Here is a 23,582-nt window from a genome sequence, read left to right on the forward strand (position 1 = left end):
TCCATCCAGTCATTTGTTTGTGGTCTGCTTAAGTTTTACCACACAGATGAAAAATGCTTTGTGTCAAATTCTCAGTTTGTGACGTCACAAGTTGAATTCTGGTAAGAAAATCTCCCGGGGTCATTTAAAGAGACACACACACCAAAACGGAGCGTTATGAGAGGGCTGTTTTGTACAGGGTCACAAACCTCCTCTCCTGCTTGATTCATGTTATATTTGGACCAAAGTACATCACAGATAATAAAAAAGATAAGACGCTCTTTCTTTCGCTTTTTGTTTTGCCTTCGTCCTGCGACAAATTAAATTACATCGTGTGACGGCGTGTGTTATACTGGAATAATGTTCGAAAGGCTGTAGCTAGCTGTAAACCAGTCTTTTCGTTTGAGAATGATGTTGTCAACGATCTGCCGTGTGTGTGAATAAAGTTTTAACGGTTCAAAGTGGTCAGCTGTTAACGGTCATCACAACAAACATGGCGCCGGGCGGCGGTTAACCGAGAAGAAGCCGTTTAAAAAAAAAATCCTCGAAAAAAGCCTTTTTAATTGTTTATTTTTAACTTGATACCGGCTCATATCGATCTCAGCATGGAGTCCGGTCCGTATCCGGAGGAGGTTCTGGAGAGGAGAGTGAACGTTGTCGGGTCGGAGCTGGTCGAAAACTACACAGTAAGTCCTTTAAAGCTAGCTAGCGTCCGGTTAGCTTAGCTTTCTGCTAGCCTGGCTCCCGATGTCGCGAAGTGACAGCTAGTTTATAATAGAAGAAATGACACTGCCAGTGGGCACAGAGACTACCCAGGTTATCAGACTTTTTTTATGTCATTCATTTATGTGTGAGTAATCCCTGAGTGTGGACTATTAACTGGCCGAGCTAGCTGCTAGCTGTTAGCTGTCACACAGTTTCCGAGTTTTTGCAGAGTTTCCTTCAAAAGTTTCAGACATGACAGCTCTTTGCACCGTGTTTAATCCCTGTCATGAAGAGGTGAGTTCACGCCTGTGTAATGTAAAGTTATGTGTTGTTATTTTCTGAAGGTTTTAACTTCAGAGCACGACTGATTAAAACAAGATGTGTATCCCACCTCTGAGTACTTTTTGGAAATGTGCTTAACCCACCAGTTTTATCCATGTTTTTATCCACACCTGTGAGTCACATGGAAACTAAGATCTTCTCAAAGCTCTCTGTTTATATTTTTCCATCCAGCTATTAGAGGATCAACAAATCCCAGGAGCCACTTTTGAACCCTACAGGCATCACTGTAGCTGTAAACAATGAGTGTGCTGCTGCTTTATTTCCAGGTCTACATTATTGATGTGACGGACGGAGAGCACAAGTGGACTGTAAAACACCGCTACAGTGACTTCCACGACCTCCACGAGAAGGTGGGTGCAGGTTGTTTATACTCTGACTGTGATGAAATCCACCAGGTTAGAAATCTGGTCCATTATAAAGTGTGTAAGAACTCTAACCTGTCTATGGGCAGAAAACAGGAGCTTCGACAGGAGGAAACAACTCATGGAGAACAAAAGACGAGACCTGCAGATGAATACTACTTTAGACTTTTAGACTTTAGACTTTTTATTTTATTGTCCCCGAGGGGAATTTCTTTTTCACAGTGTACAGTTTTAAGGGCAGCGCGCCAACAGAGAGTGAACACAGGCACAGGGACATACATGTGGGACAACAGGACATACATGTGGGGCAACAGGACATACAGTGACAGGACATACAGTGCATATGGTTATGGGGGGACCGGGGATTGGGACTGAGGAGGATTTTTATTGAGGGCTGAGATGACTGCAGGCACCAGGCTTCTGCCGTATCGTGCCCTCCTGCACAGCATCAGCTTTGATTCATATCTTTATTTTCTCTATTTAATGATAAATTGCTCACACATTGGTAAAAACTTTCTTCACTGTTTTGAGGAGTCCAAGGTCTCGTAGATTCCCTCAGATGTCTCGTTTTCACTGACCAACAGTTCACTCTATAAAGATATGGAGTTTAAAGTGAACAAAGAAAAGCGTCCGTGACTCAAGACTACATGTATAAATTAACGTTAATTTGTCACCCTCAGCTTACAGCAGAGAAGAAAGTGGACCGACGGTTGCTTCCTCCAAAGAAGATGATCGGCAAGAACTCGAAGAGTTTGGTGGAGCGGCGGCAGAAAGAGTTGGAGCTCTACCTGCAGACGCTGCTGCAGCAGTTCCCACAAGCCACGCCCACTCCGCTCGCCTTCTTCCTGCACTTTCACCTATATGTGAGTACACCTCGGCTTACTTCTGTCCTAACACCTCTAACCTGGTAGGATGTCGTATCCTTCCTACATCACCAAACAGAACTCAAAATAAATATTAAGTTTCTGCAGCTTATGCTCAGATGATGCAGCCAGTTTGTGGACTTGTGAAGATTAAGACTCGGGGCTAAAAGCTTTCAAACCGGGGGCTTCAGTTTGCTGTCAGAGGTCTGGCTCCTGCTCGTCCCACAGGTGTTGGATTGGGATGAGGCCCGGGCCCCGCTCTGTGTTGCTCTAGCGTCAAATTCCTCCAAAACAAACAGTGTTCATCTTTCTCAATGGAGCATGCTCTGCGCCGTTTAGAGCGTGTTTGTCAAACAGGAAATGACCCCCCTCCCCCCTCCCCCCATATGGCTGGAGGAGTTGAAATGTAACCTTTCTGTGGTTCCTGTTTCTCCAAAGGGAGGGTGAAAACTTTTGCTTGTTTTCAGAGTTTTTACATGACCTGATGGAGATTGAAAATTAAAACAAGTAGACAGTTGAACTCGACCTGAGTGGATTAATATCTGACCTGCCAAATGTCTCATCTCGTCTGCGAGACGCCGTGATAGAACCTTTTACTGCACTCACACCAGATCTTCAGTGTTTTCCATTCACGTTTTCATTGCTTTGTTTTAGTTTCTGGCTCTTAAGATGTTGTTCACTTTAAATTTAAATTTATAAAAAAAAAAAAAAAAAAGGAAATTATTTTGTGTTCACTGCTGGTGATGATGATGATGATGATGATGATGATGGCTGAGTCAGGGTCGTTGCACACACAAAAAAAGATGAACTCACATAAGAAGGAGAGACGCTGGTTTCTGTCTGAACTCACAAACGCTGACACAACGAACACTTTTATTTCAAGTACAAGTTCAGGCTTTGTGACGTCGCTGACGGCGACCTTGTGACCGAGTCGCTGCCACAACAGACCAGTGTTGTCCCGGTACACGGGACTCTCCAGAGCAGTGAGCTGCTCATGTAACAAGACACGATTATCACAGTGTTACTGTTTATTTAGCTGCATTACAAAGTGAATACTGTCTCCGCTAACTGTGAGGAAAGTAGTTTAGCAAGTTTACTGCCTGGGTGGGGAGTTGCTCTTTGCCCTGTGTTTATGAATCGTTGTGTAACTAATCCCAGATAAAGTGACTTTGATCAAGCTGTAATGATCGTCTTATTTTGAAACCGATGATTTATTTTTTTTTTTTTATATAATAAGCAAAACATGACGAGCTGTTGAACTACGAGGTGGCCCGGGTTCAAACCCAACCTGTGACTCTTTTCCCGCATTTTTTTTATTTTTTATTATCAACTTTATTTGTAAAGGGACCATGTACAACATTAAATATAAACGTTGCCATCTGATGTATTGCACCAGAGTTAGCTCAGAGCTAGTTTACATCTGCAGTCCCATGTGTCTCCCTCTCCAGTTTCTGGTTATATCCGCTGTACTGTTTCTACATAAAGCCTGAAAAGCCCAAAAAATATAAAGCTTTCAGACTTATTTGAGTTTCTGTTTGTTTTGTTGTTTTGAACCGGTTGTTTTTCTCTTTCAGGAGATTAACGGCATCACAGCAGCTCTGGCTGAGGAGTTATTCAACAAAGGTGAGCTTCCTTCTGGCTTTGACCTGCTTTCTTTCGACATCTTCACTTCTCTGATTTTAATAATAATAATCAGAATGCTGCGACAATCTGATTTCATTCAACCTGATTCATCAGAGACGGTTCACAATTATTGACGACGTCATTTAAAACGAGTTGGCTTCCGGGGGCGCCGTAAGCTTTGTGGGTGGTACATGCACCTCATGTATGGAGGCTATATTCCTCTAGTTTCTCTCTCTCTCTCTCTCTCTCTCTCTCTCTCTCTCTCTCTCTAATATAATCTATAATCACACTGTGAAATTCAGAGCAATTAAAGGTCAATGGGAGCTGGTAACCTGTTGCATTCAAAACGCTGCATTCATCCAGTAAATAATTACCATGATTCCATCCCTCCTTTTGTTACGAGCAGTTTTTGTTTCTACGCTGAAAAATGCTTCAACTACACGACCACATGTTCTGTTGTTTTTGTGTTTTGGAGATGAAGTATTGACAGTGAATTAAAGCTAACTGGCTAGTTTAAAAAATCAGGGTGCCTGTAATCTTCTTGTTAGTGAACGCCATGAAGCCATAGTCCTTAAAGCGTGCAGCTCATGTTTGAAACCCTGCAGGTCCCTCTTCACTCTCTCTTTCTGACCCCATCCTGTCTCTAAATAAAGATGTAAATAATTAAAAACTTAAGAACGTGAGGCTGTCAGATGAAGTGTTCATCAGACCTCTCTGTGTTTTATTTTTTTGTTGCAGGCGAGCAGCTGCTCCAAGCTGGAGAAGTGTTTTCCCTCCATCCTCTGCAGCTTTACTCCGTCAGCCAGCAGCTCCGCCTGGCCAAACCAACCTGCTTCAACGGAGACGCCAAAACAGACCTGGGACACATCCTGGACTTCACCTGCAGGCTCAGATATCTCAAGGTCTCACTCCTCGAAATACGACGGAAATCTTCACCGCACTGTTCATCGTCGCGGAGTTGAGTCAGCTAATGTCTCTCGCTGTTTTTGTTTCTGTTGCTCAGGTGTCCGGCACCAGAGGTCCGGTGGGAAGCAGTAACATCGAGGAGTGCAGTCTCCCGTTCGACCTGTCGGTTTTCAAATCGCTGCTGCAGATAGAGGTAACAGGATCGCCTCTTGTCTCTACACGTGTGAAATACTGCTGAGTCATAACTTGTGTCCCTCTCTGCCTTTAGATCAGTGAGTGCAGCTCTCAGCAGATTCAAGGTCTGTCGTGTTTGAGGTCGAGTTTGGCGACTTTGAGTATCCACCACTCCACGGAAACGATGATGGTAAAGTTTAGATGAAAGTTCGTCTCTGCTGGATTTAAAAAATAAAAAAAAATAATTGTGTGTACTGAAAAAAAGTCTTATTCTGTCCTAGTCGATCCTGGTTCCTGAGGCGAGCGAGTTCTCGCAGTGGGAGGCAGAGGGGGCGGAGTCAGGCTGTCCCGTCACAGCTGTCGTCCCCGTGTGGAAAAACCTGACCACGTTGGACATGAGTCACAACAGCATCAGCTCCATCGACAGCTCGGTGGTGAGACTCGCTAAATCAAACGTGAACACAGTCAGTCACGTGGCAGCAGTCATTTCTCTCCACCATTGTTTCACATTATTTTATTTCTGTCACATTTTTCACGTCTGCAGTCGATATTTAAAACAACAATCTGGGATTTAAAACCTTTGTGTAAATAAATCTGTTTGAAAAAGTATTTTAAAAGTTATCCTGACACAATGTCTCAGGGTTTTTCATAATTTATAAAACTTACAAATAGCAAAATGTCACTCTGCCACCCCCTAGTGTTTAAAATGAGTACTGCAGCAGAATCTAAAGTTAGAAGGAGGACATACTGGCTGTTGCATGTTTCCTTCATGTCTGATCACAGAGGAGAGAGAGCGTCATCAGCTCAGTCAGTAGATATGTTGCATCATTTTTCGAGTGCTGACTCATTTTGTCTCTTTTAAAGAAACTCATTCGTAAGGTGGAGTTTCTGGATCTGAGTAACAACCAGCTGTCCACTGTGGAAAACCTGCAGGTATGATATCAGATTTTGAATTAAAGTCATGTAGCAGCTGCAAGGACACACACAGACATAATGTTTGCCTGACTCCGCCCCCTCTGCTCTCGCAGCACCTGTACAATCTGGTCCACGTGGATCTGTCCTATAACAGCCTGAAGGTCCTGGAAGCCGCTCACACCCGCCTTGGAAACATCAAGACTCTCAACCTGGCCGGAAACCAGCTGGACCAGCTGACCGGCCTCACCAAGCTCTACTCTCTGGTCAACCTGGACCTCAGTCACAACCAGCTGGCTCAGGTATTCACACGAGGAACGCCGCATGTTCTAAAACATTCATCTCATAGAGAGTAGTTTTTTTTTTTTTACATGGTGAGAAATGAAAACGTGCAGAAAATCATCACATAACAAACATGATGTAACTGGATGCATGCTCTTGTGATTTAAAGAGTCGGTGGGTTTGTCTTGTGTGTCTGATTCCAGCTGGAGGAGATCAGGAACATCGGCTCTCTGCCCTGTCTGGAGAAACTCAACCTGTCCAGTAACCCCATGTGCATCATCCCAGACTACAGAACCAAAGTCCTGGCCCAGTTTGGTGACCGTGCAGCAGAGGTACACGGGTGCAAAATGTGCAAAAAAAAAAACCCTGATGCCAGATTGAAATGTGCCGATACGTTTATAGAGAGCTTCACAAATCCAGTGATCCACATCGTCAACGTTCAGAACAGCGAATCAAGCTAACTTTAAAATGTTTGTGTGTGCGTCATCAGGTTTGTCTGGACAGCAGAGTGACGACGGAGAAGGAGCTGGACACGGTGGAAGTGTTAAAAGCCATTCAGAAAGCCAAAGAAGTCAAAGAGAGGAAGAGCAGCGGCGACAAGAAGGTACGCTGCGTCCGACCGAGTCATCCAGCCGGAGACGCCGTCAGAGCGTCTGACACGGTCATTACAGTCCCATATGTTGATACAGAGATTCACTCATTCACCAGTCTGTCCTTTTTATAGGAGTTAAAGTAAGTATTAGTTCATCACACAGCCAGTTTAAATACGTAATCGATTAAACGGACTTCTTCTTTGCACTTCAGATACGAGGATTTAATATTAGCTGTGTGGAAGGTTAGCGACGCATCGTGTTCACTGATTTGACTGCTCTCATTAAGAGTCCTGAACTTCTACATGTTATATATCTGCACATTATTCCTCTAGTCTCACCGAAACCTGCTGTAGTGGTTCTAACCTGATTATAGACAGTTGAGATGAGAAGATGATCACTAACACTTCTTGTTAAACTCTGCAGCAGCTCGTGACGTTACCGCGCGAGTAACGGGGCTGCTGCAGACGCCATAAACTACTCCAACTTATTAGAAGAGAGAGAGTTTGCACATCAGCAGCAGAGGTAAGAGGATGAACACATGAAGTCAAATCAACATAAATAAAGAGGTTTGTGAAGTCATCCTCTTACTTGGAAATGGAAAAAAAGAAGTGAAGTTTAAGAGCTAAATCTGTGTTCAAAAGGAAGAATGTCCGACTGTCCACAACGAGGGAGAAGCTGTGATCGTTGTCGGGTTTCCTCTCCTCCTGTATAAAAGGAAAAGAAGAAGAAGAACACGCTGCTTTTTTGGATGGCACTTTAAGAGTCTTTAGGTCGCGATCGTTCAGTGTCAGTTTGAAGCTACGAGCTAGCTTAAGAGCGCTAATTAGCCCGATGACACAACAAGACTTGGAGACTTTCTTTAATGTCATTCAAACTTGAACTTTACAGTGCGGATTTAAAAAAAAAAAATGCATTGGCTCGTAGTGCAGGATGAAAACAGCAGCAAGTATTTACATAAGGTGCAGATATAAAAAGATATAAAAAGAAAACAATGTACAGATAAATATACTGCAGATTCTTTTTGTTTTTTGGATGTATGTTGGAGATTGCAGCTGGAGTAAAGGAACATTTTATCCGCTGCTTGCTCTCCGTTCATAGCTCCTGTGTGTGAACGTGAGTGGAGGAGGAGAGCCGAAACAGAAGAGGAGTCGCACATTCTTCCTTTTAAAGCTGCTTCCTTCTGCAAAAGTGCCTTTTTTAAGTTTGTGATGTTTTGAAGTCGTTCAGAACGACTCTTAGAGCTTTCACACTTGCACAAAACAAATTTGCATTCAAGCTGAACTTCATGATGGCGGTCTGAACGTTCAGCTCACAGTTTTCGCTCTTTCACTTCACGATCAGTTTGAAAGATTTCCAACAACCTCCAGAGTTTTCTCGGAGTGCCGGTTGTTTCCTCCTCCGCTGCTGATGGAGCTGCTGGCTGCAGGTGTGAAGTTTTTTGCTCCATGATGTAGGTGACTGCTGCTCTCTGAAGGCTCCTCCTCTCTGTCCTCTCGTCAGATCAGTGAGGAGACCAGGCTGGCTGCACCTGCACCTCCTCGCCTCTCCTCCTCTCCTCCCTCCTCCTCTTCCTGCTGCTCCTCCTCTGCTCTCGCTCCTCCTGCTGTTACCTCTTCTTCTTCTTCCTCCTCTTCTTCTTCCTGCCCGGCCCAGCAGGCTGCCTGCCCCAGCCAAGGTAATCATGTATGTATCAGGCTGTGCAGGGCGGAGGGAGGGAGGGAGGGAGGGTTTTTTTATTTCTCATTAAAGGCAGCAGATCATTCCCATTAAAGAAAGCTGCTGACTGTGCTTGCTTCAGTTTATTTCATGTGCAATCAATCAATCAATCAATCAATCAATCAATCAGTCGTTTGGACAGTAAGTAATCCTGACTGAATGACAGCCCTGTTTCCAAAGAAAATGGGACGTTGGGTAAAATGTAAATAAAGACAGGAAGTGATGATGAATGACGAGCCCATTTTTGATTTGATGATTTGCTTTCTTTACAAGTTGCACAACATCCAACCTGCTTTGGAAACAGCTGGTATTTTAGTTTCTGAGGATTCAGAACATTTGATAGAAATCTGCTTCTTTTATCTGCATGTTTTACACGACAGACGACTCAAAGAGTTTTCTGCTGCAGGAACGTGACGAATTTACCTGACAGTATCCTGAAGGTCAATCCAAAGAGTCCGACTGTTTTCCACTTTATCCACTAATCCTCAAAAACTTTTGTTTTTATTTGATCCAAACAGTCAGAGGTTTTGACGTCCTCTTCTTTTCAATTCAACAAAAGTAAACATTTTCAGTTTTATTCATTTTAGAAATCAACAACCAGCTCGAGGTCTTTTCACCTTAAAGAAATGACTCGTTGGTATGAAAGCAGGTGAAGCTCACATGCAGACTGATGTATGAAGGAGCACAGCTGACCCATCAATAACAACCTCTACTGATACTACTAACCCTCCGACACTTTCACATCACCTGACACTCTGCTTTTTCCAGACTTGTTCGGCACGGTTTTAAAATGATCGATCTCCAGTCGTGTTATTAACCCAAAGAAGAGAGAGAGAGAGAGAGAGAGAGAGAGAGAGCTGTCTATATTGCACATTTAATCAGTGTTTCAGGTCTGAGTTGTTGCCAGTGGGTTTGTATAATACATACATGCTGTTTAACAACAACCCACAAATAAACCCAGTAAAATAAAGTCAAAACCATGGATTTATAACCGAGATCAACTCTGAACTAATTCAACCGAACGCGACGACACAAGTCCAACATCGTCCTCTCTGCTGAAGTCAGCGCTGAGGCCCGCTGCCCCTCCGAAGCTTCACAAACAGCTGTAACGTGTGTGCAATGTAGACAGAGTGCAGGAGAAAGAGAAATGACCCGCTATGTGGTTTTCTGTTTTTATTGAAAAACGATCTTTTAAAGGAGGAAACGTTTCATGTGGAGTGTGTCCGAACAAGTCTGTAAATATTTAGATCTTCAGTGGTGTCGTGTTGAACTCTAACGCCCTGCTCAAGCTGAGTGTCTGACCAGGCTGCACACTGCGTCAGTGTATGGATACTAACAGACACAACTAAAGTCTCTCCATTAAAACAGGCTGCGACAGCTCTGTGGTATTCATGTTTTGTTGTTGTTGTGAAGTCTGAATCGGACCATTATTATTATTAATAATAATTATGTTATTTTTTTATTTTTTTATGTATTTATTTTATATTTTATATGATATATTACCCTTATAAGTTATTAACCTTTAATTCATAGTTTGTTGTATAAAGTTTTGAGTTGCTTTTTAATAGTGACGTTTAAATTTCTGATTGTTCTTAATGAGGGAATAAAAAATATCAAATGATGTTTTAGAAGATTCAGATATTAAATTGTTTCCCTTTATTTTGATCACAGTTGGTTCTTTATTCCAGTGAAAAGTTGAACTTGTCATATTTCCAGGATGTTGCATTGCGCTGAACGTTTCCTCATCTGTTTGGTTTCCTGTTGCAGAAATGACGAGCAGAGAAGAAGCCCCCGTTCCCCCCAGCGTCCCCCCTCCTGTGGACGCTGAAGCCCCCCCTGCAAGCTTTAACACAAATACACAACTCCTGTCTGCTGAACCCGAGCAGGTCAGCGACACACCTGAAACACCGGGGAGGGGAGGGGGGCGGGGTTTATCACTCTGAGGACAAGAGAAGCCGTGTGATTGGACAGAATTCGGAGGGGCAGAAACTGTTCAAACACCTGTAAAAGATTGTTGCATATGTTGAAGGATTATCTGCCCATCCAGACTCAACATTTAAACATATTTGATAATAAAAAAAAAAGATGTTGGATTTTCAATCCGAGAAATTTATACGTTTAAAAATGTTTTCTTTGAAGAGGTCAGAATCTGGACTTCAGTCCAACACAGATGCTGCTCGGACCGTCCGCCCGCCCGGGTTTATTTCCGGACCTCTCTTTTATCTGAAGCCTGTTTAATTGCACATTGTGGGCTCAAGAAAAAGAAAAAGTTCGGCACAGATAGAGGAGTGACGTCTCGTGCAAAATCTGAAGCGTCTCGTGCCGTTGTTTTATTTTCTGCAGCTGCATCATAAAGACGCCTCCGCACACCTGACTGTGTTGTGATTTTAATGTACAGCTGATGAAACTAAAATAAGTCAGAGGATAAAGACCGCTGACCTATTACTGCGAGAGTACAATCTCGCCACACGCCAACTGGGCTTCACAGTAGGAGACACATGATTCTCATTTTTGGGGTTTGTTGTGTTTAAAAAAAAAAAAAAAATTCAGCTCATCTTTTTGTCACTAAATTCAACATTTTGGCGTTTTTGTCCCAACGTTTTCACCGGACTCAGCCGGTTTGATAAACGTTTAAGTGTTATTGGTCGACTTGATGGATGCTAATGTTGCTTTTATGTGTTTGTTTTTTTCCTCTTCAGGTTCAACAACCTGCTGTCAGTCTGTCTGAACAAACACAATGTGGAGAATCTCCAAGTAACGCTACAACTTCTTCTCTTTCTGTCTGGTCAGTTTTCAATCAAACAAAACAAAAAACAAAAAAGTTTTCATGACTAAAATCTCTAAATGAACATCCAGCTACTTGAACGCCTAACTTTGAAGGTTGAATCAGCGTCTATCTTTGTGTCTCCCTCCTCCAGCTGTGTCTGCTCCTCTTCGTCCTCCTCGTGCTTCACCTGCAGCTCGGCCGGCTGCCCTCTGCTTCCTGCTCGCCTGCTCTCCCTCTCCTCCTCCAACAAGGACTTCATCACCCAGCTCTCCCGTCGTCTCAGCGCCGCTCTGAAGGAGACGAATGACATGAAGGAGGAGGAGGAGGAGGCTGAGACGGAGGAGGAGAGGGACGAAGAGGAGGAGGAGGAGGAGGAGGAGAGGAGCTCTGAAATTAGAAACATTCAGTCCAATGTGGAGAGAACTGAGGTGGAGATTCTCAGGTAACTCAACCGGCAACCTTCTTCTTTCTGTGTGCATCGATGCATCTCGAGGCTCCTGATGCTTTCTGGGATTGTCTCGTTTTATTGACTGCTTCTGAAAATGCCTTCAATTTCTCATAGGGACCCTGTAGGTTTTTAATAATAAAACATTTTATTTGTAAAGCACTTAAAATTTTTCAATCTCAAAGTTCTACAGAGGAGGGTTAAAAACACATAAAACATCTAATGAAAATTTCAAACAAAACAATAACAATAAAGACGTGATAAAAACATTAGAATCTGATCAATTGTTTCGTTTAACATCGCTGATTTTCTGAATTGTGCGGCTCTAGTTTTTTTTTTTTGTTGTTGGTTCTTGAAATTTTAGAAAACCTCTAGTTTTTTTTTTTGAAAATGTTTCTGAGATTCCCTTTAAATGTTTAAAATGTTAGTTTTATATATCTGGGATCTTCTGTCTTGGGGTGACCGGTTCTGAAAGGTCTCACTGCTTGTTGTGTTTGAGATCAGCTAAAACTAAAACCAGTGTTTGGGACTCTGAGATTCAGATAAAATGCAAGTTTGTGTTTTTATATTTTTGTATGAAAATGTTTCAACTTTAATAACAGATTTTTTTTGTTATTGTTTTTATTTATTTATTTCCATGCTCATTATTCCAGTCCGGGCTCCAGGGACGGATACTTTGAGATGGGTCTGGACGACTCTGTCGAGGAGTCGGTCTGCTCCTCCTCCACGTCACTAACTGCTCCTTCTGCAGAGGAGTCCGCTCCTCAGCAGCTGTGTGAGGAGGAGGAGGAGGAGGAGGAGGAGGTGAAGGTCAGCAGGGTCCTGTGGTGCTACTGTCTACAGGTGAAAGAGGAAGTGGAGCAGAAGAAGGCGTGTCTGGTGCTAACAGATCAGCTGTTCGGCCTGCTGTCCCTCAAAGAGGATTTCACGTGGGCCAATCAGGACGCAGGTCAGCAGTACTCTGAAGTGTGTTTAGTTAACACGACAGGATTGGTTCATAAAAAGTTCCCCCACATGTGTTTAGAGTTATGACTTTGGAAAAGACAAGCTCACATCTGAAGCTTGTAGTTAAGCAGTCACAGACGTTTTTCTGCTGCTCTTGTGTTCTCAGACCGGGAGCAGAGTCCGCCTGTGGAGGAGCTTCAGTCCAGCCTGGAGGTGGACCTCCTGCTGCCGTATTCCCAGCTCCTGCTCTCCTCCCACGCAGACCTCCCTGACTCCTGCCTCGCTTTGGGTTGCCGAGCCGGTCCGTCTCGTTGGTTCGTCTTCTCCGAGTATAAGGAACTCCGACGGACCCGGACTGAGCTGACAGCGCTGATGCAGGTCAGAGAGCAGCAATGAATCCAGTTATCTCAGCTGTTTGCAGCTTGTGGGTTTTGAACACCGGTGGACAGATGTGCAGATAAGCCTGAATAATGAAATATGACTTACAGACGGGTCACCTGTAAAAACATGAAATTATAACGATTCGACTTACCAGCATTTGCTCAGTCTGTGCGTCACCCTGTCAGCACCTGGAAAATCAAAACTTCTCAACTGTTTTTCCAGGCAGCAGGTTCTCCGGCTGATGTGGAGCCACCCGACGGTCCTCAGCTCCTCCCTCGCTCGCTCATCAACTCCTGGGAGGTGGAGGAGAGTCAGGGAGCCAAAGGAGGCTACCCTGCCCTCCTCCTTCCCTCCTCCTCCTCCTCCTCTCCCTCAGACCGACACCATCTCCTGTCGGACATCTTATCCAAAAACCAGAAGCCCAGCCTCCCCACTCTCCTTTTCCTCACTCACCGACACCTCTGGGTGCTGAAGATGGACTTCAGAGAGCTGGCAGAGAGAGAGCGAGAGAGTAAAGCTGATCTCCATCACGCCTCCTCGTCCTCCTGCTGCAGCCTGGTGCGTGTGCCCCTCGGCTCTGTGGTGCTTCACCCGAGAGAGCGAGCCAGAACCAGCTCCACCTCCTGTCAGGACCCCAAACACCAGCCCAGGTAAAGAGGCTGTGATAACTCATCCACTCTGTTCTGTGAAGTCTATAAATCATCAGGGTTTTTTTTTTTAAATCACCGTGTTGTGTTCAGGAGCCGGCACCGCGTGGAGCTGCTGCTGGGTGGTGAGAGGCTGCTGTTGCTCTTCCCTTTGGCCCAGGACAGAAGCTCTTTCCTGGGAGAGTTGGGCCAGCGGAGAGCCTCTCTGGAGGGTCTGAAGATGGTTGCCCTGCCTCAGCCCTGCCCGCCCCAAGAACACAACTCTCAAAGTAAAGACCAACGACCTGCTAACACGTTTCTAGTTTCCCTCAGTTTCCTCTTCACTCTTGGTGACTTTATTCTGCTTTTTGTTCTATTAGGCCATTACAGCTCGAAGGACCAGTGCTGCTGTTCCAGTAACATAAAACCCCAAAACACCGGCAGGTAAAGCTTCTGTTAACTTCACCTTTCTGTACCTTTATTTAAAGCTGCACGCAAAATAACACACAAAAACTTTTTTTTTTATTTAAAGAAGCCAAACACACTTTTCAAAGATTACTTTTTAAAATCTTTTCTCGTTCCTCCTCAGCTGGGACTCGTCCCACCTTCAGCTGGAGGAGAACCAGCCGTCACCCCACCTCTCAGCGGGTCTCTCCCCAGGACTGAAGCTCCTGTCTGGGCTGCAAGGACAACAACTGCTGGCTTACTTCCACAGATATATAGCGATGGTAGGACACACACACACACACACACACACACACACACACACAAATACATTTTACACAACTGTTTGTTAACATTTTTGTTCTTTTGTCAAACACAAATGAGATATTTTAATGGATTATCACTTTATTACAGACAATTTAAAAAAAAACTGAAGATTTAAGTTCAAGAAAACTTTATCAAAAATTATCATTTAGATTTTTTGATAACTGTACAGATTGTTTTCTTGATTATGATTCTTGTCGACATCTGATACAGAAAACTAAAAACGCCATTAAACTTCAGTTTGTTCAAGAGTTTAAAACGTTTAGTTTTGGAGTCGTGCTGCGCTCTAAAACGCTGACTCATCTCTCTCACCGTTTCTCAGTCCGAGGCCGAGGAGGTGCGACAGGTCCTGTGGCTGTCTGTGGTCCTGTACAAGTCTCCTGATTCTGAGCTCACCTGCTGCCTGCTGCTCTCCACCGACACAATCTACTTCCTGTTGGAAGACTCCGCCTCCACGCTCGGCCACAACTCAGGTGAGGTGAAGAGTCACCAAATGGACACGAACGCAGCGACTCAACGCTGCACAGGCTAATATACGAGCGAAGTCAAGTCACGTTTATGTTTAAAAGCCAGAGGTCACAATTTAAGGCCCCGCCCCTTTTTAGTCGCCGCATGTTGACGAGTAAAAGCAGGTCGGCAGGAATAGTTCTGGATCAAAAACGAAGCAGAAAGACGGAATAAAAGCTTCTCACCAGCGCTCTTTGTTGCTAGGTAACCAAAGTGAACTTCTGCCTCGCTCTGTAATAAAGGTGAATTCAAGGACGTCACGAAGAAAACATGAGAACAATGTAAAGGAGTCAGCGCTCGACCTGGAGATTATACCCTTAAAAAGATGAGTCAGACTAGACGAGTGTCTTCTCCGCCATTGTTGTTGACAAAGCTGATATCAGAAGCCCAACCCCCTTCTTGGCTCTGATTGGTCAGTGACGGAGGTTCTGATAAATCTCTCTGTGTCCGTCAGTGTTGGACACGATGGACTCTGGAGATCCCGACGTGTCTCTGTGCTGCTGCCTGTCCATCAGACTGTCCGATCTTCTGTCTGTTAACGTGGGACTGTTCGACCAGTACTTCAGAGTCGTCGGTCAGTGGATCAACACACACACACTTGTGTACAGATATCATACACTACACGTCCTTATCTCTCTCTCTCTCTCTCTCTCTCTCTCTCTCTCTCTCTCTGGTCTGTGTGCTTACAGGTCGTTCAGCCGATCACATCGTGTGCTGCCTCAGCAGGGACAGTTACGGGACAGGTGTTTTCCTTCAGGAGCTGATGTCAGCTCTCAGCCTGCAGCAGCAGCTTCCTCCTCCAGAGCCGTCGGATCAGGACTTCTACTCCCAGTTCACCAACACAAACATGGGTAAGAATCCATGCTGAGGGGGCGCCAGTGGTCCTCTGCGGCCCGGGTTCTTTCCTGCACTCGAAGCACTTTCTGATTATGTGGATTTCTTAAATATCCATCAATGATTAAATCCTTGCCCCGACTTAGTCTGTGCAGGATATTAATGAGACTGTTTGTGATTTTGTCTCCCCACGCAGGTAAGATGCAGAACTACGAGCTGGTCCACAGCAGCAGGGTGAAGTTTGTTTATCCCAGCGAGGAGGAGATGGGCGACCTGACCTTCATCGTGGCAGAGAGGAAGACTTCAGGCAGCGCGGCATCCTCGTCCTCCAGCTCATTCAACGTCCTGCTCTACCTGCTGGTCTTCCAGGTGAAGACTGCTGCCTCTTTGTAATTTGGTATTTCAGGGGAAGTTAACAGGCTGGAATCGGTAGGTGGCGTGTTGCACAAGTATGAAGTGCTGATGGAGGAAACGGCCTCGCTGTCAGTACAGTGTAGATTAGAGGCAGACGTCTAAATCAGGCTGAAAGCAGAGTAAACACCTGATGTTCATGTCCATCTGTCACTGAGTGGAAACAGATTCATTACTGCATTTTAATAATCCCTCTCTTACTATTTGCATGTGTTTAAATGATAATCTTTCTTTTGCTTCAGGTGCAGATCCCCAGCAGTCAAGGCTCCACTCTGTCAGGTCTCTCCCCTCCAGCTCCAGTCCTCCAGCCCAGGACTCTGATCCTGACCAGCACCGACGTCTTCCTGCTGGACGAGGACTACGTCAGCTATCCTCTGCCCGACTTCGCCAAAGAACCGCCCTCCAGGTGAACACGCAGGAAAGCTTCGCCCCATCCTGTAGCACAGCTTCTTCTTCTTCTTTTTTCTTCATAACATGTGCCTCCCTTTCCCCAGGAAAAAAACGATTTGACGTTAAACAATAAAAAAAAAAAGAAATATGCCCTCTCCCCTGATTGCAGCACAGTTTAATTTTAGTAACGTGTGTTTGTGCTTGTCTGCTGAGGAAAAGAGGAAGATGAGGAGACACAACTGACACTGTGACGTGTAGACAAAAAGGGAAATAAACAAGTGGACTCATTGAAGCTTTAAAAGAGGTTGAACTTTGACTCTGTCAGTGCAGGACAAGAGCAGGGAGAGATGAAATACACCTAACTTAATTTTTACTTTATCAGGGACTCACTAATAAGTCAAGAGGATGTGTTTGGATTTGAGGTGGGAGCGGCCCAGGTTCGAATTCTTTCCCACACATCATACCGCACTAGATTACAATCTATCTCCTGTCCGATCTCTACTATAAAGACACAAAAAGACAAAAAAAGATTTTCTCTCAATATTTCAGATTTTGAAGATCACAAACTCAAACACAAGACTTTGTTTACCTGACGATAATGACACACCTGGTGACACTTTGTGCACAAACTAACATGACAACTGATCCTGTGTGATCCAGAATAAACAGTCGTGTAGAGCTTAAACATTACTGTTGACGCTCATAGCAGCCATGTTGGATTTTAAGTCAGACGACTGAGTTTCTGACTTCAGCGGGCCTTTTCTGTTTTTTTCTCATGTTTATTGTATTAACTGAATGGTAGTTGACTCTTCATCGTCTCCCTCCTCACGTCCTCTCACAGGGAGCGCTACCAGCTGCGTGAAGCTCGGCGGATCAGGGACTTGGACCGAGTCCTGCTCGGGTACCAGACCTACCCTCAGGCCCTGACTCTGGTGTTCGACGACCTGCCGGGCCCTGACCTGCTCTGCCACCTCACGATGGACCACTTCACAGTCGGAGGGGAGGAGGCCACGCCCAGAGGGGGAGGAGCCAGCGGGGGCGCAGAGGGCGAGGTCCAGTGGTGCGTGTTCGTACCGGGAGCCGACAGCCGAGAGAGGCTAATCTCACTCCTCGCTCGCCAGTGGGAGGCGCTGTGCAGCAGGGAGCTCCCTGTTGAGCTCACGGGGTGATCGGCCGCTTGGACAGACTTGCTCAGCGTCTCGTTGGTCGCCAGGAGCAGGAGGGCGGAGTCAGCGTTCAACAGGGACATTAAAACACAGATTCAGGTCTTGATTTAGCGTTTTAAAGGCCTCAATATGCTTCAAACACAGCCGTGTACAAACTTCTGTCTGACTGCAAACGACAGCAAAGCACTGAAAGTGAGGAGAAGATGTGATGAGTCATCGTTAAGGGGATAACAGAGAAGACTTTCAGCTTCTCCTCAGAGGCATTAAGATGTAGAGAGAGGTGTTTAAAAAAAGATCCTGTTTACTTGATTTAATCCCCAGAATCACTTTGGTGTTTACTAAGAGTATGAATGAAGAAGAAGAGGGGACTTATTTAACATCACGTTATGTTGTGACGACGATGCACTTCACACTCATGGCCTCGATTTTTACTAACGAGGTGGGTCTGCTTTGGATCAGCTGCAGAGGAACCTGTGAAGGATCTGCTACATCAGCTGGTTTTTTTTTTAATTTATCATTTTGTATGTTTGTAACTCAAAGCGCAGTCAGAAACCTGTCACAGCACGCTCCCTCTGCTTTCTCGCTCTTTCTCCGACGACTCGCGCTCAAACAAGGTCGGCCATCTGCGCTTCGAGAAATAGACCGATTGATCGCATGAAGGAAGGAGCGTGCTCAGACATCAGACCATGACATCTATTTGTGTTTTAAAAAAAAAAAAAAGGCCCACTCAGGAAGTGGCACTGCGTCGACCATGGAGCTATTCTTCCCCTGGAAACTGGAAACTGCTGCTTGCATGGCAACATGTAGAATTTCACTTCAGTAATTAATTATGTGAAGAAAAGCAAAGAACAAAACGTTGGTCGCCGCTAGTTTGACGTTGCAATGACCAGGATGTTGGCAGTTTTCACCCTGGAAACACAATCTATAAAAGAGCTACCGCTAAAATGTCAAAATGCAAGGCATCAGTTTCAGCACTGTTTGTTTGTTGTACAGAAGGAGCAGTTAACAAGTTAGCACCTTTCAATATTCCTCATGTGTTTGAAAAAACGCCATCTGAACATGGAGGAGTGGAGGTTGTTTCAGACGACCCAAGAAGCACCTGGTTTGAAGCATACTGAGGCCTTTAGTTCTTAGGTCTTGGAAACATGAGGGGATACAGCACTTTGTAAACACAGCCTGGCGTCAACTAAAGAAAAAAAAAACACTTGAGAGTGAGAAAGACCGAACGGACAAAAGTCGGCCATTACAGACAGAAAGAGGAGCAGAAACAGCGGACGTTTCTCCACAAAGAAGATTTACTTATCGCAGACAGACTTGTGTTGCACAGCAGGGGGCGCTGCAGACAGTCTACAGGAGGTTTTTTTTATTTTATATTTTACCTTTAATAGAAACAGTTTGCATTTCTGGTGAATCCTCTTGTCCTCTTTCCTCTCCAGAGTCATTTGATTTGAATCAAATGTTCACTTCTGTTTTGTCTGGTACAAAGAAAGGTTGTGTTAGCCTAGCTTAGCACAATGACTTCAAGTCGGGGGAAACTGCTAGCCTAGCTTGAGAGCGAGAGATTTAAAAAATAAAAGTAAATCCCATTTCATTAAATCCAAAGCTGTTTGATTTTCTTGTTGCTATTTATGTAAAGTTGCTCTTAAAAAACAAGCAAAGAAAACAAAACCTTTTTTTATGTTTTTACGTTTTTTCTTTTTCTTTGTGCAGTCTGACTGTAGAGGAGGAGCCGACAAGAGGATGATCCTAAATGTTGGACTGTAGTTTTAAATAGCACACACACACACACACACACACACAAGCTGCTGCTCGGCACAATCTGCTCTCTCAACCTTTTATTCCTTGCACATGGTAGCGGATGAGGCAGTGTTATTAAACTGTACATTGTTATAAATATGATATTATTAATATAAGTTGTGGCTTTGGGACGGGTGTTTTCTATCATGACGCAGACTTTGTATGAAACATGACCATCCTGTTCAGACTCCCAACATGAACTCTCAAATGTCATATGTAGTATTATCATTGAGTATTATTTTTTATATTTTGTTTGTTTTATTTGTTGTATTGTTGAGGTTTTTTTTTTTTGTACAATAATATCGACAAATGGGATCCCAGCTGGCGTTGGCCCCTCCCACTCTTCACCAGTGTCGTTTACATTACATGTTGTCTTATTAAAGGGGAATGCCACTTAATTAAAGTGAAAAATGAAAGATCTGCATTTTGCTATGTTTCCAGTTTATTCCTTTAAGGACTATGGCTTCATGGCGTTCACTAACAAGAAGATTACAGGCACCCTGATTTTTTAAACTAGCCAGTTAGCTTTAATTCACTGTCAATACTTCATATCCAAAACACAAAAACAACAGAACATGTGGTCGTGTAGTTGAAGCATTTTTCAGTGTAGAAACAAAAACTGCTCGTAACAAAAGGAGGGATGGAATCATGGTAATTATTTTAAGGAAACTGGATGAATGCAGCGTATTGAATGCAACAGGTTACCAGCTCCAGAGAGAGAGAGATAGAGAGAGAGAGAGAGAGAGAGAGAAGGACAGACCCAATTGGAGGAATATAGCCTCCATACATGAGGTGCATGTACCACCCACAAAGCTTACGGCGCCCCTCAAAGCCAACTCGTTTTAAATGACGTCGTCAATAATTGTGAACCGTCTCTGATGAATCAGGTTGAATGAAATCAGATTGTCGCAGCATTCTGATTATTATTATTAAATCAGAGAAGCGAAGATGTCGAAAGAAAGCAGGTCAAAGCCAGAAGGAAGCTCACCTTTGTTGAATAACTCCTCAGCCAGAGCTGCTGTGATGCCGTTAATCTCCTGAAAGAGAAAAACAACCGGTTCAAAACAACAACACTTCAAAATAACAAAACAAACAGAAACTCAAATAAGTGTGAAAGCTTTTTATTTTTTGGGCTTTTCAGGCTTTATGTAGAAACAGAACAGCGGATATAACCAGAAACTGGAGAGGGAGACACATGGGACTGCAGATGTAAACTAGCTCTGAGCTAACTCTGGTGCAATACATCAGATGGCAACGTTTATATTTAATATTGTACATGGTCCCTTTACAAATAAAGTTGATAATAAAAATTAAAAAAATGGGTCCTACTCAAGCCACAGTACAAGACTAAGATCCAGAGACAACCGATAACTACTCGCACCTTCAGAAAGTGGTCTCCTGAGGCAGAGGAGGCGCCCAGAGACTGTTTTGAGACCACCGACTGGAGTGCCCTGCAAGAGACCCATGGTGATGACATCGAGGGGGTCACACACTGCACAACTGACTACATGAACTTCTGTATGGACGTTGTGGTTCCCACTAAAACTGTACGCTGTTTCCCGAACAACAAGCCCTGGATCACCAGCGATGTCAAGGAGATCCTTAACAGGAAGAAAAGGGCATTCAAGGAGGGAGACCAGGCAGAGCTGAAGCGTGTGCAGGGGGAACTCAAGGTCAGACTCCGAGAGGCAAAGGAGGAGTACAGTAGGAAGGCAGAGCAGAAGCTGCAGCAGAACAACATGAGGGAGGTCTGGGAGGGCATGAAAACCATCACAGGCTGCAAGAAGAGAAACAACAACGCAGAAGACGGGGACCCTGAGAGAGCAAACCAGCTCAACTTGTTTTTTTAACAGGTTTGACAGCCCCGTCACTGCAGCCAGTGCCTGTCCCCCCAGCACCCCTCTACACACCCCCTCCCCCCCTCTCACTCCCCCCAACACCTCGACCAGGACAGACACAACCTCCAGTGACAATCCATCCCCCCTCCCCCCCACCATCACCAGAGACCAGGTGAGCAAGGAGCTGAAGAGACTCCGCCCCAGGAAGGCAGCAGGCCCAGACAAGGTGTGTCCCAGGATGCTAAAGGCCTGCTCTGCTGAGCTGGGGGAGCCACTTCAGCACATCTTCAACATGAGCCTGCGGCTCGGGAACGTTCCTGTGCTCTGGAAGACCTCGTGCCTCACCCCAGTCCCCAAGAAGAAAAACCCCGACTTCAGACCAATCGCTCTGACATCCCACGTTATGAAGACCTTTGAGCGGCTGCTGCTCCAACACCTCAGACCCCAGGTCCAACACGCACAGGATCCCCTGCAGTTTGCATACCAGGCAAAGGTGGCCGTGGACGATGCCATCCTCTATCTTCTACACAGGGCTTACTCTCATCTGGACAAAGGGAGCAGCGTGATGAGAATCATGTTCTTTGATTTCTCAAGCGCCTTCGACACCATCCATCCCCTCCTACTGAGAGACAAGCTGACCGAGATGAGGGTGGACTCGTACCTGGTGAGGTGGATCACGGACTACCTCACAGAGAGACCACAGTACGTCAGACTGAAGGACTGCACATCTGACACTGTGGTCAGCAGCACCGGAGCACCACAGGGGACCGTGCTCTCCCCCGTCCTGTTCACCCTGTACACCTCTGACTTCCAGTACAACTCTGAGCTCTGCCACATGCAGAAATACTCGGACGACACTGCGATAGTTGGTTGTGTCAGAGATGGACAGGAGGAGGAGTACAGGAGCCTGATCGAGGACTTTGTGACGTGGTGCAGTGCCAACCTTCTGCAGCTAAACACCACCAAGACCAAGGAGATGGTGGTGGACTTCCGAAGGAACAAACCACATCTAGAACCTGTTTCTATCGGGGGGGTCGACGTGGAGGTGGTCAGGACCTACGGGTATCTGGGGCTGCAGCTGGATGACAAGCTGGACTGGTCGCCTAACATGGACACTACCTGCAGGAAGGGACAGAGTCGTCTATCCAGCGTCCTCTTCTACGCAGTGGTGTGCTGGGGAGGAAGCTGCAAGAAGAGGGACGCAGCACGCCTGGACAGACTGGTGAGGAGGGCCGGCTCTGTGGTGGGTACAGAGCTGGACTCTCTGGTGACAGTGGTAGAGAGGAGGTCTCTGGACAAAATGCTCTCCATCATGGACAACACACACCACCCTCTGCACAGCACCATCACCGGGCAGAGGAGCATGTTCAGTGACAGACTGCTGTCACAGTCCTGCTCCACGGACAGACTCAAGAACTCTTTTGTCCCCCTATAGGCCATAAGACTGTACAACACTTCACTGTCACGGCAGGGAAGAATCCTCATCTGCACTGCTGACCTCAGAGTCAGCCCCCAGTTGGACACTTTAATGCATATTGATAGTCACCTTACTGAGCACTGGTCACTTTAATGATAATCACCCTAATCATGTCTGGTTTCATCCTACTGTTGTGTTATGCTACATCTGTAATGGTTGACATGATCACCCTAACTAGGTCAAGTTTCACTCTATTGTCTTCAACACTTAATGCTAATCTGCTCCTCAATAGTTGGGTACTTTAATGACAATCACCCTAATCACTCCTGGTTTCACCTTTATTGTTTTGGACACTTAATGCTAATCACTGCTCCTTCATGTTGCTGAACCCAATTGCATCTTTGCATTGACTGTTTAACGACTGTACTCACACCTCTGGCACTACCTCAAAGACCTCTGTACATGCACATGTAACTAGTTTCTAGAAGGTCAGCCCTTGTTTCCAAGGTCCTTAACTGTCTACAGGTCTCTTTTAACCAGCACACGTTTTTCTCTCCTCACAGGTTAGGTTCATTATGCTATATATGTTTTAAGTCTAATGCTAATGCCAACTGCATTTAATGCTAATGCTAACTGCACAGGTTTAACCTTTACTCTTAGTCACATAGGGGCTGCTAAATCTTGTTTGGGGGATTATTGTATACAGAGGGGAGGGGGGACAGCGGATGTGTATTGTAACCAATGTCTTGTGTCCTGCCTGTCTGTATACTGCTACTGGATGCCTTGAATTTCCCTCGGGATCAATAAAGTATCTATCTATCTATCTATCTATC

The 23,582-nt window shown here is 45.1% G+C and overlaps 1 protein-coding gene across 1 annotated transcript; it reads left to right on the top strand.

Moving 5' to 3' along the window:
- The first annotated feature begins 306 nt into the window (after positions 1-306).
- nisch (nischarin) lies at positions 307-19,918 on the top strand. Its single transcript, XM_079341611.1, has 28 exons — positions 307-665; positions 1,293-1,376; positions 2,069-2,251; positions 3,826-3,874; positions 4,613-4,776; positions 4,878-4,973; positions 5,049-5,144; positions 5,236-5,388; positions 5,819-5,887; positions 5,983-6,168; positions 6,352-6,480; positions 6,639-6,752; positions 8,242-8,416; positions 10,225-10,343; positions 11,157-11,242; positions 11,376-11,666; positions 12,323-12,618; positions 12,781-12,992; positions 13,218-13,645; positions 13,736-13,911; positions 14,002-14,065; positions 14,211-14,349; positions 14,712-14,862; positions 15,351-15,470; positions 15,586-15,747; positions 15,927-16,099; positions 16,384-16,547; positions 17,373-19,918. The coding sequence occupies exons 1-28, from the start codon at positions 585-587 to the stop codon at positions 17,698-17,700; spliced, it is 4,488 nt and encodes a 1,495-aa protein (XP_079197737.1). The 5' UTR covers positions 307-584; the 3' UTR covers positions 17,701-19,918.
- Positions 19,919-23,582: the final 3,664 nt, after the last annotated feature.

This window comes from Symphodus melops (genome assembly GCF_947650265.1).
Source record: "Symphodus melops genome assembly, chromosome: 4".
Lineage (NCBI taxonomy): Eukaryota > Metazoa > Chordata > Actinopteri > Labriformes > Labridae > Symphodus > Symphodus melops.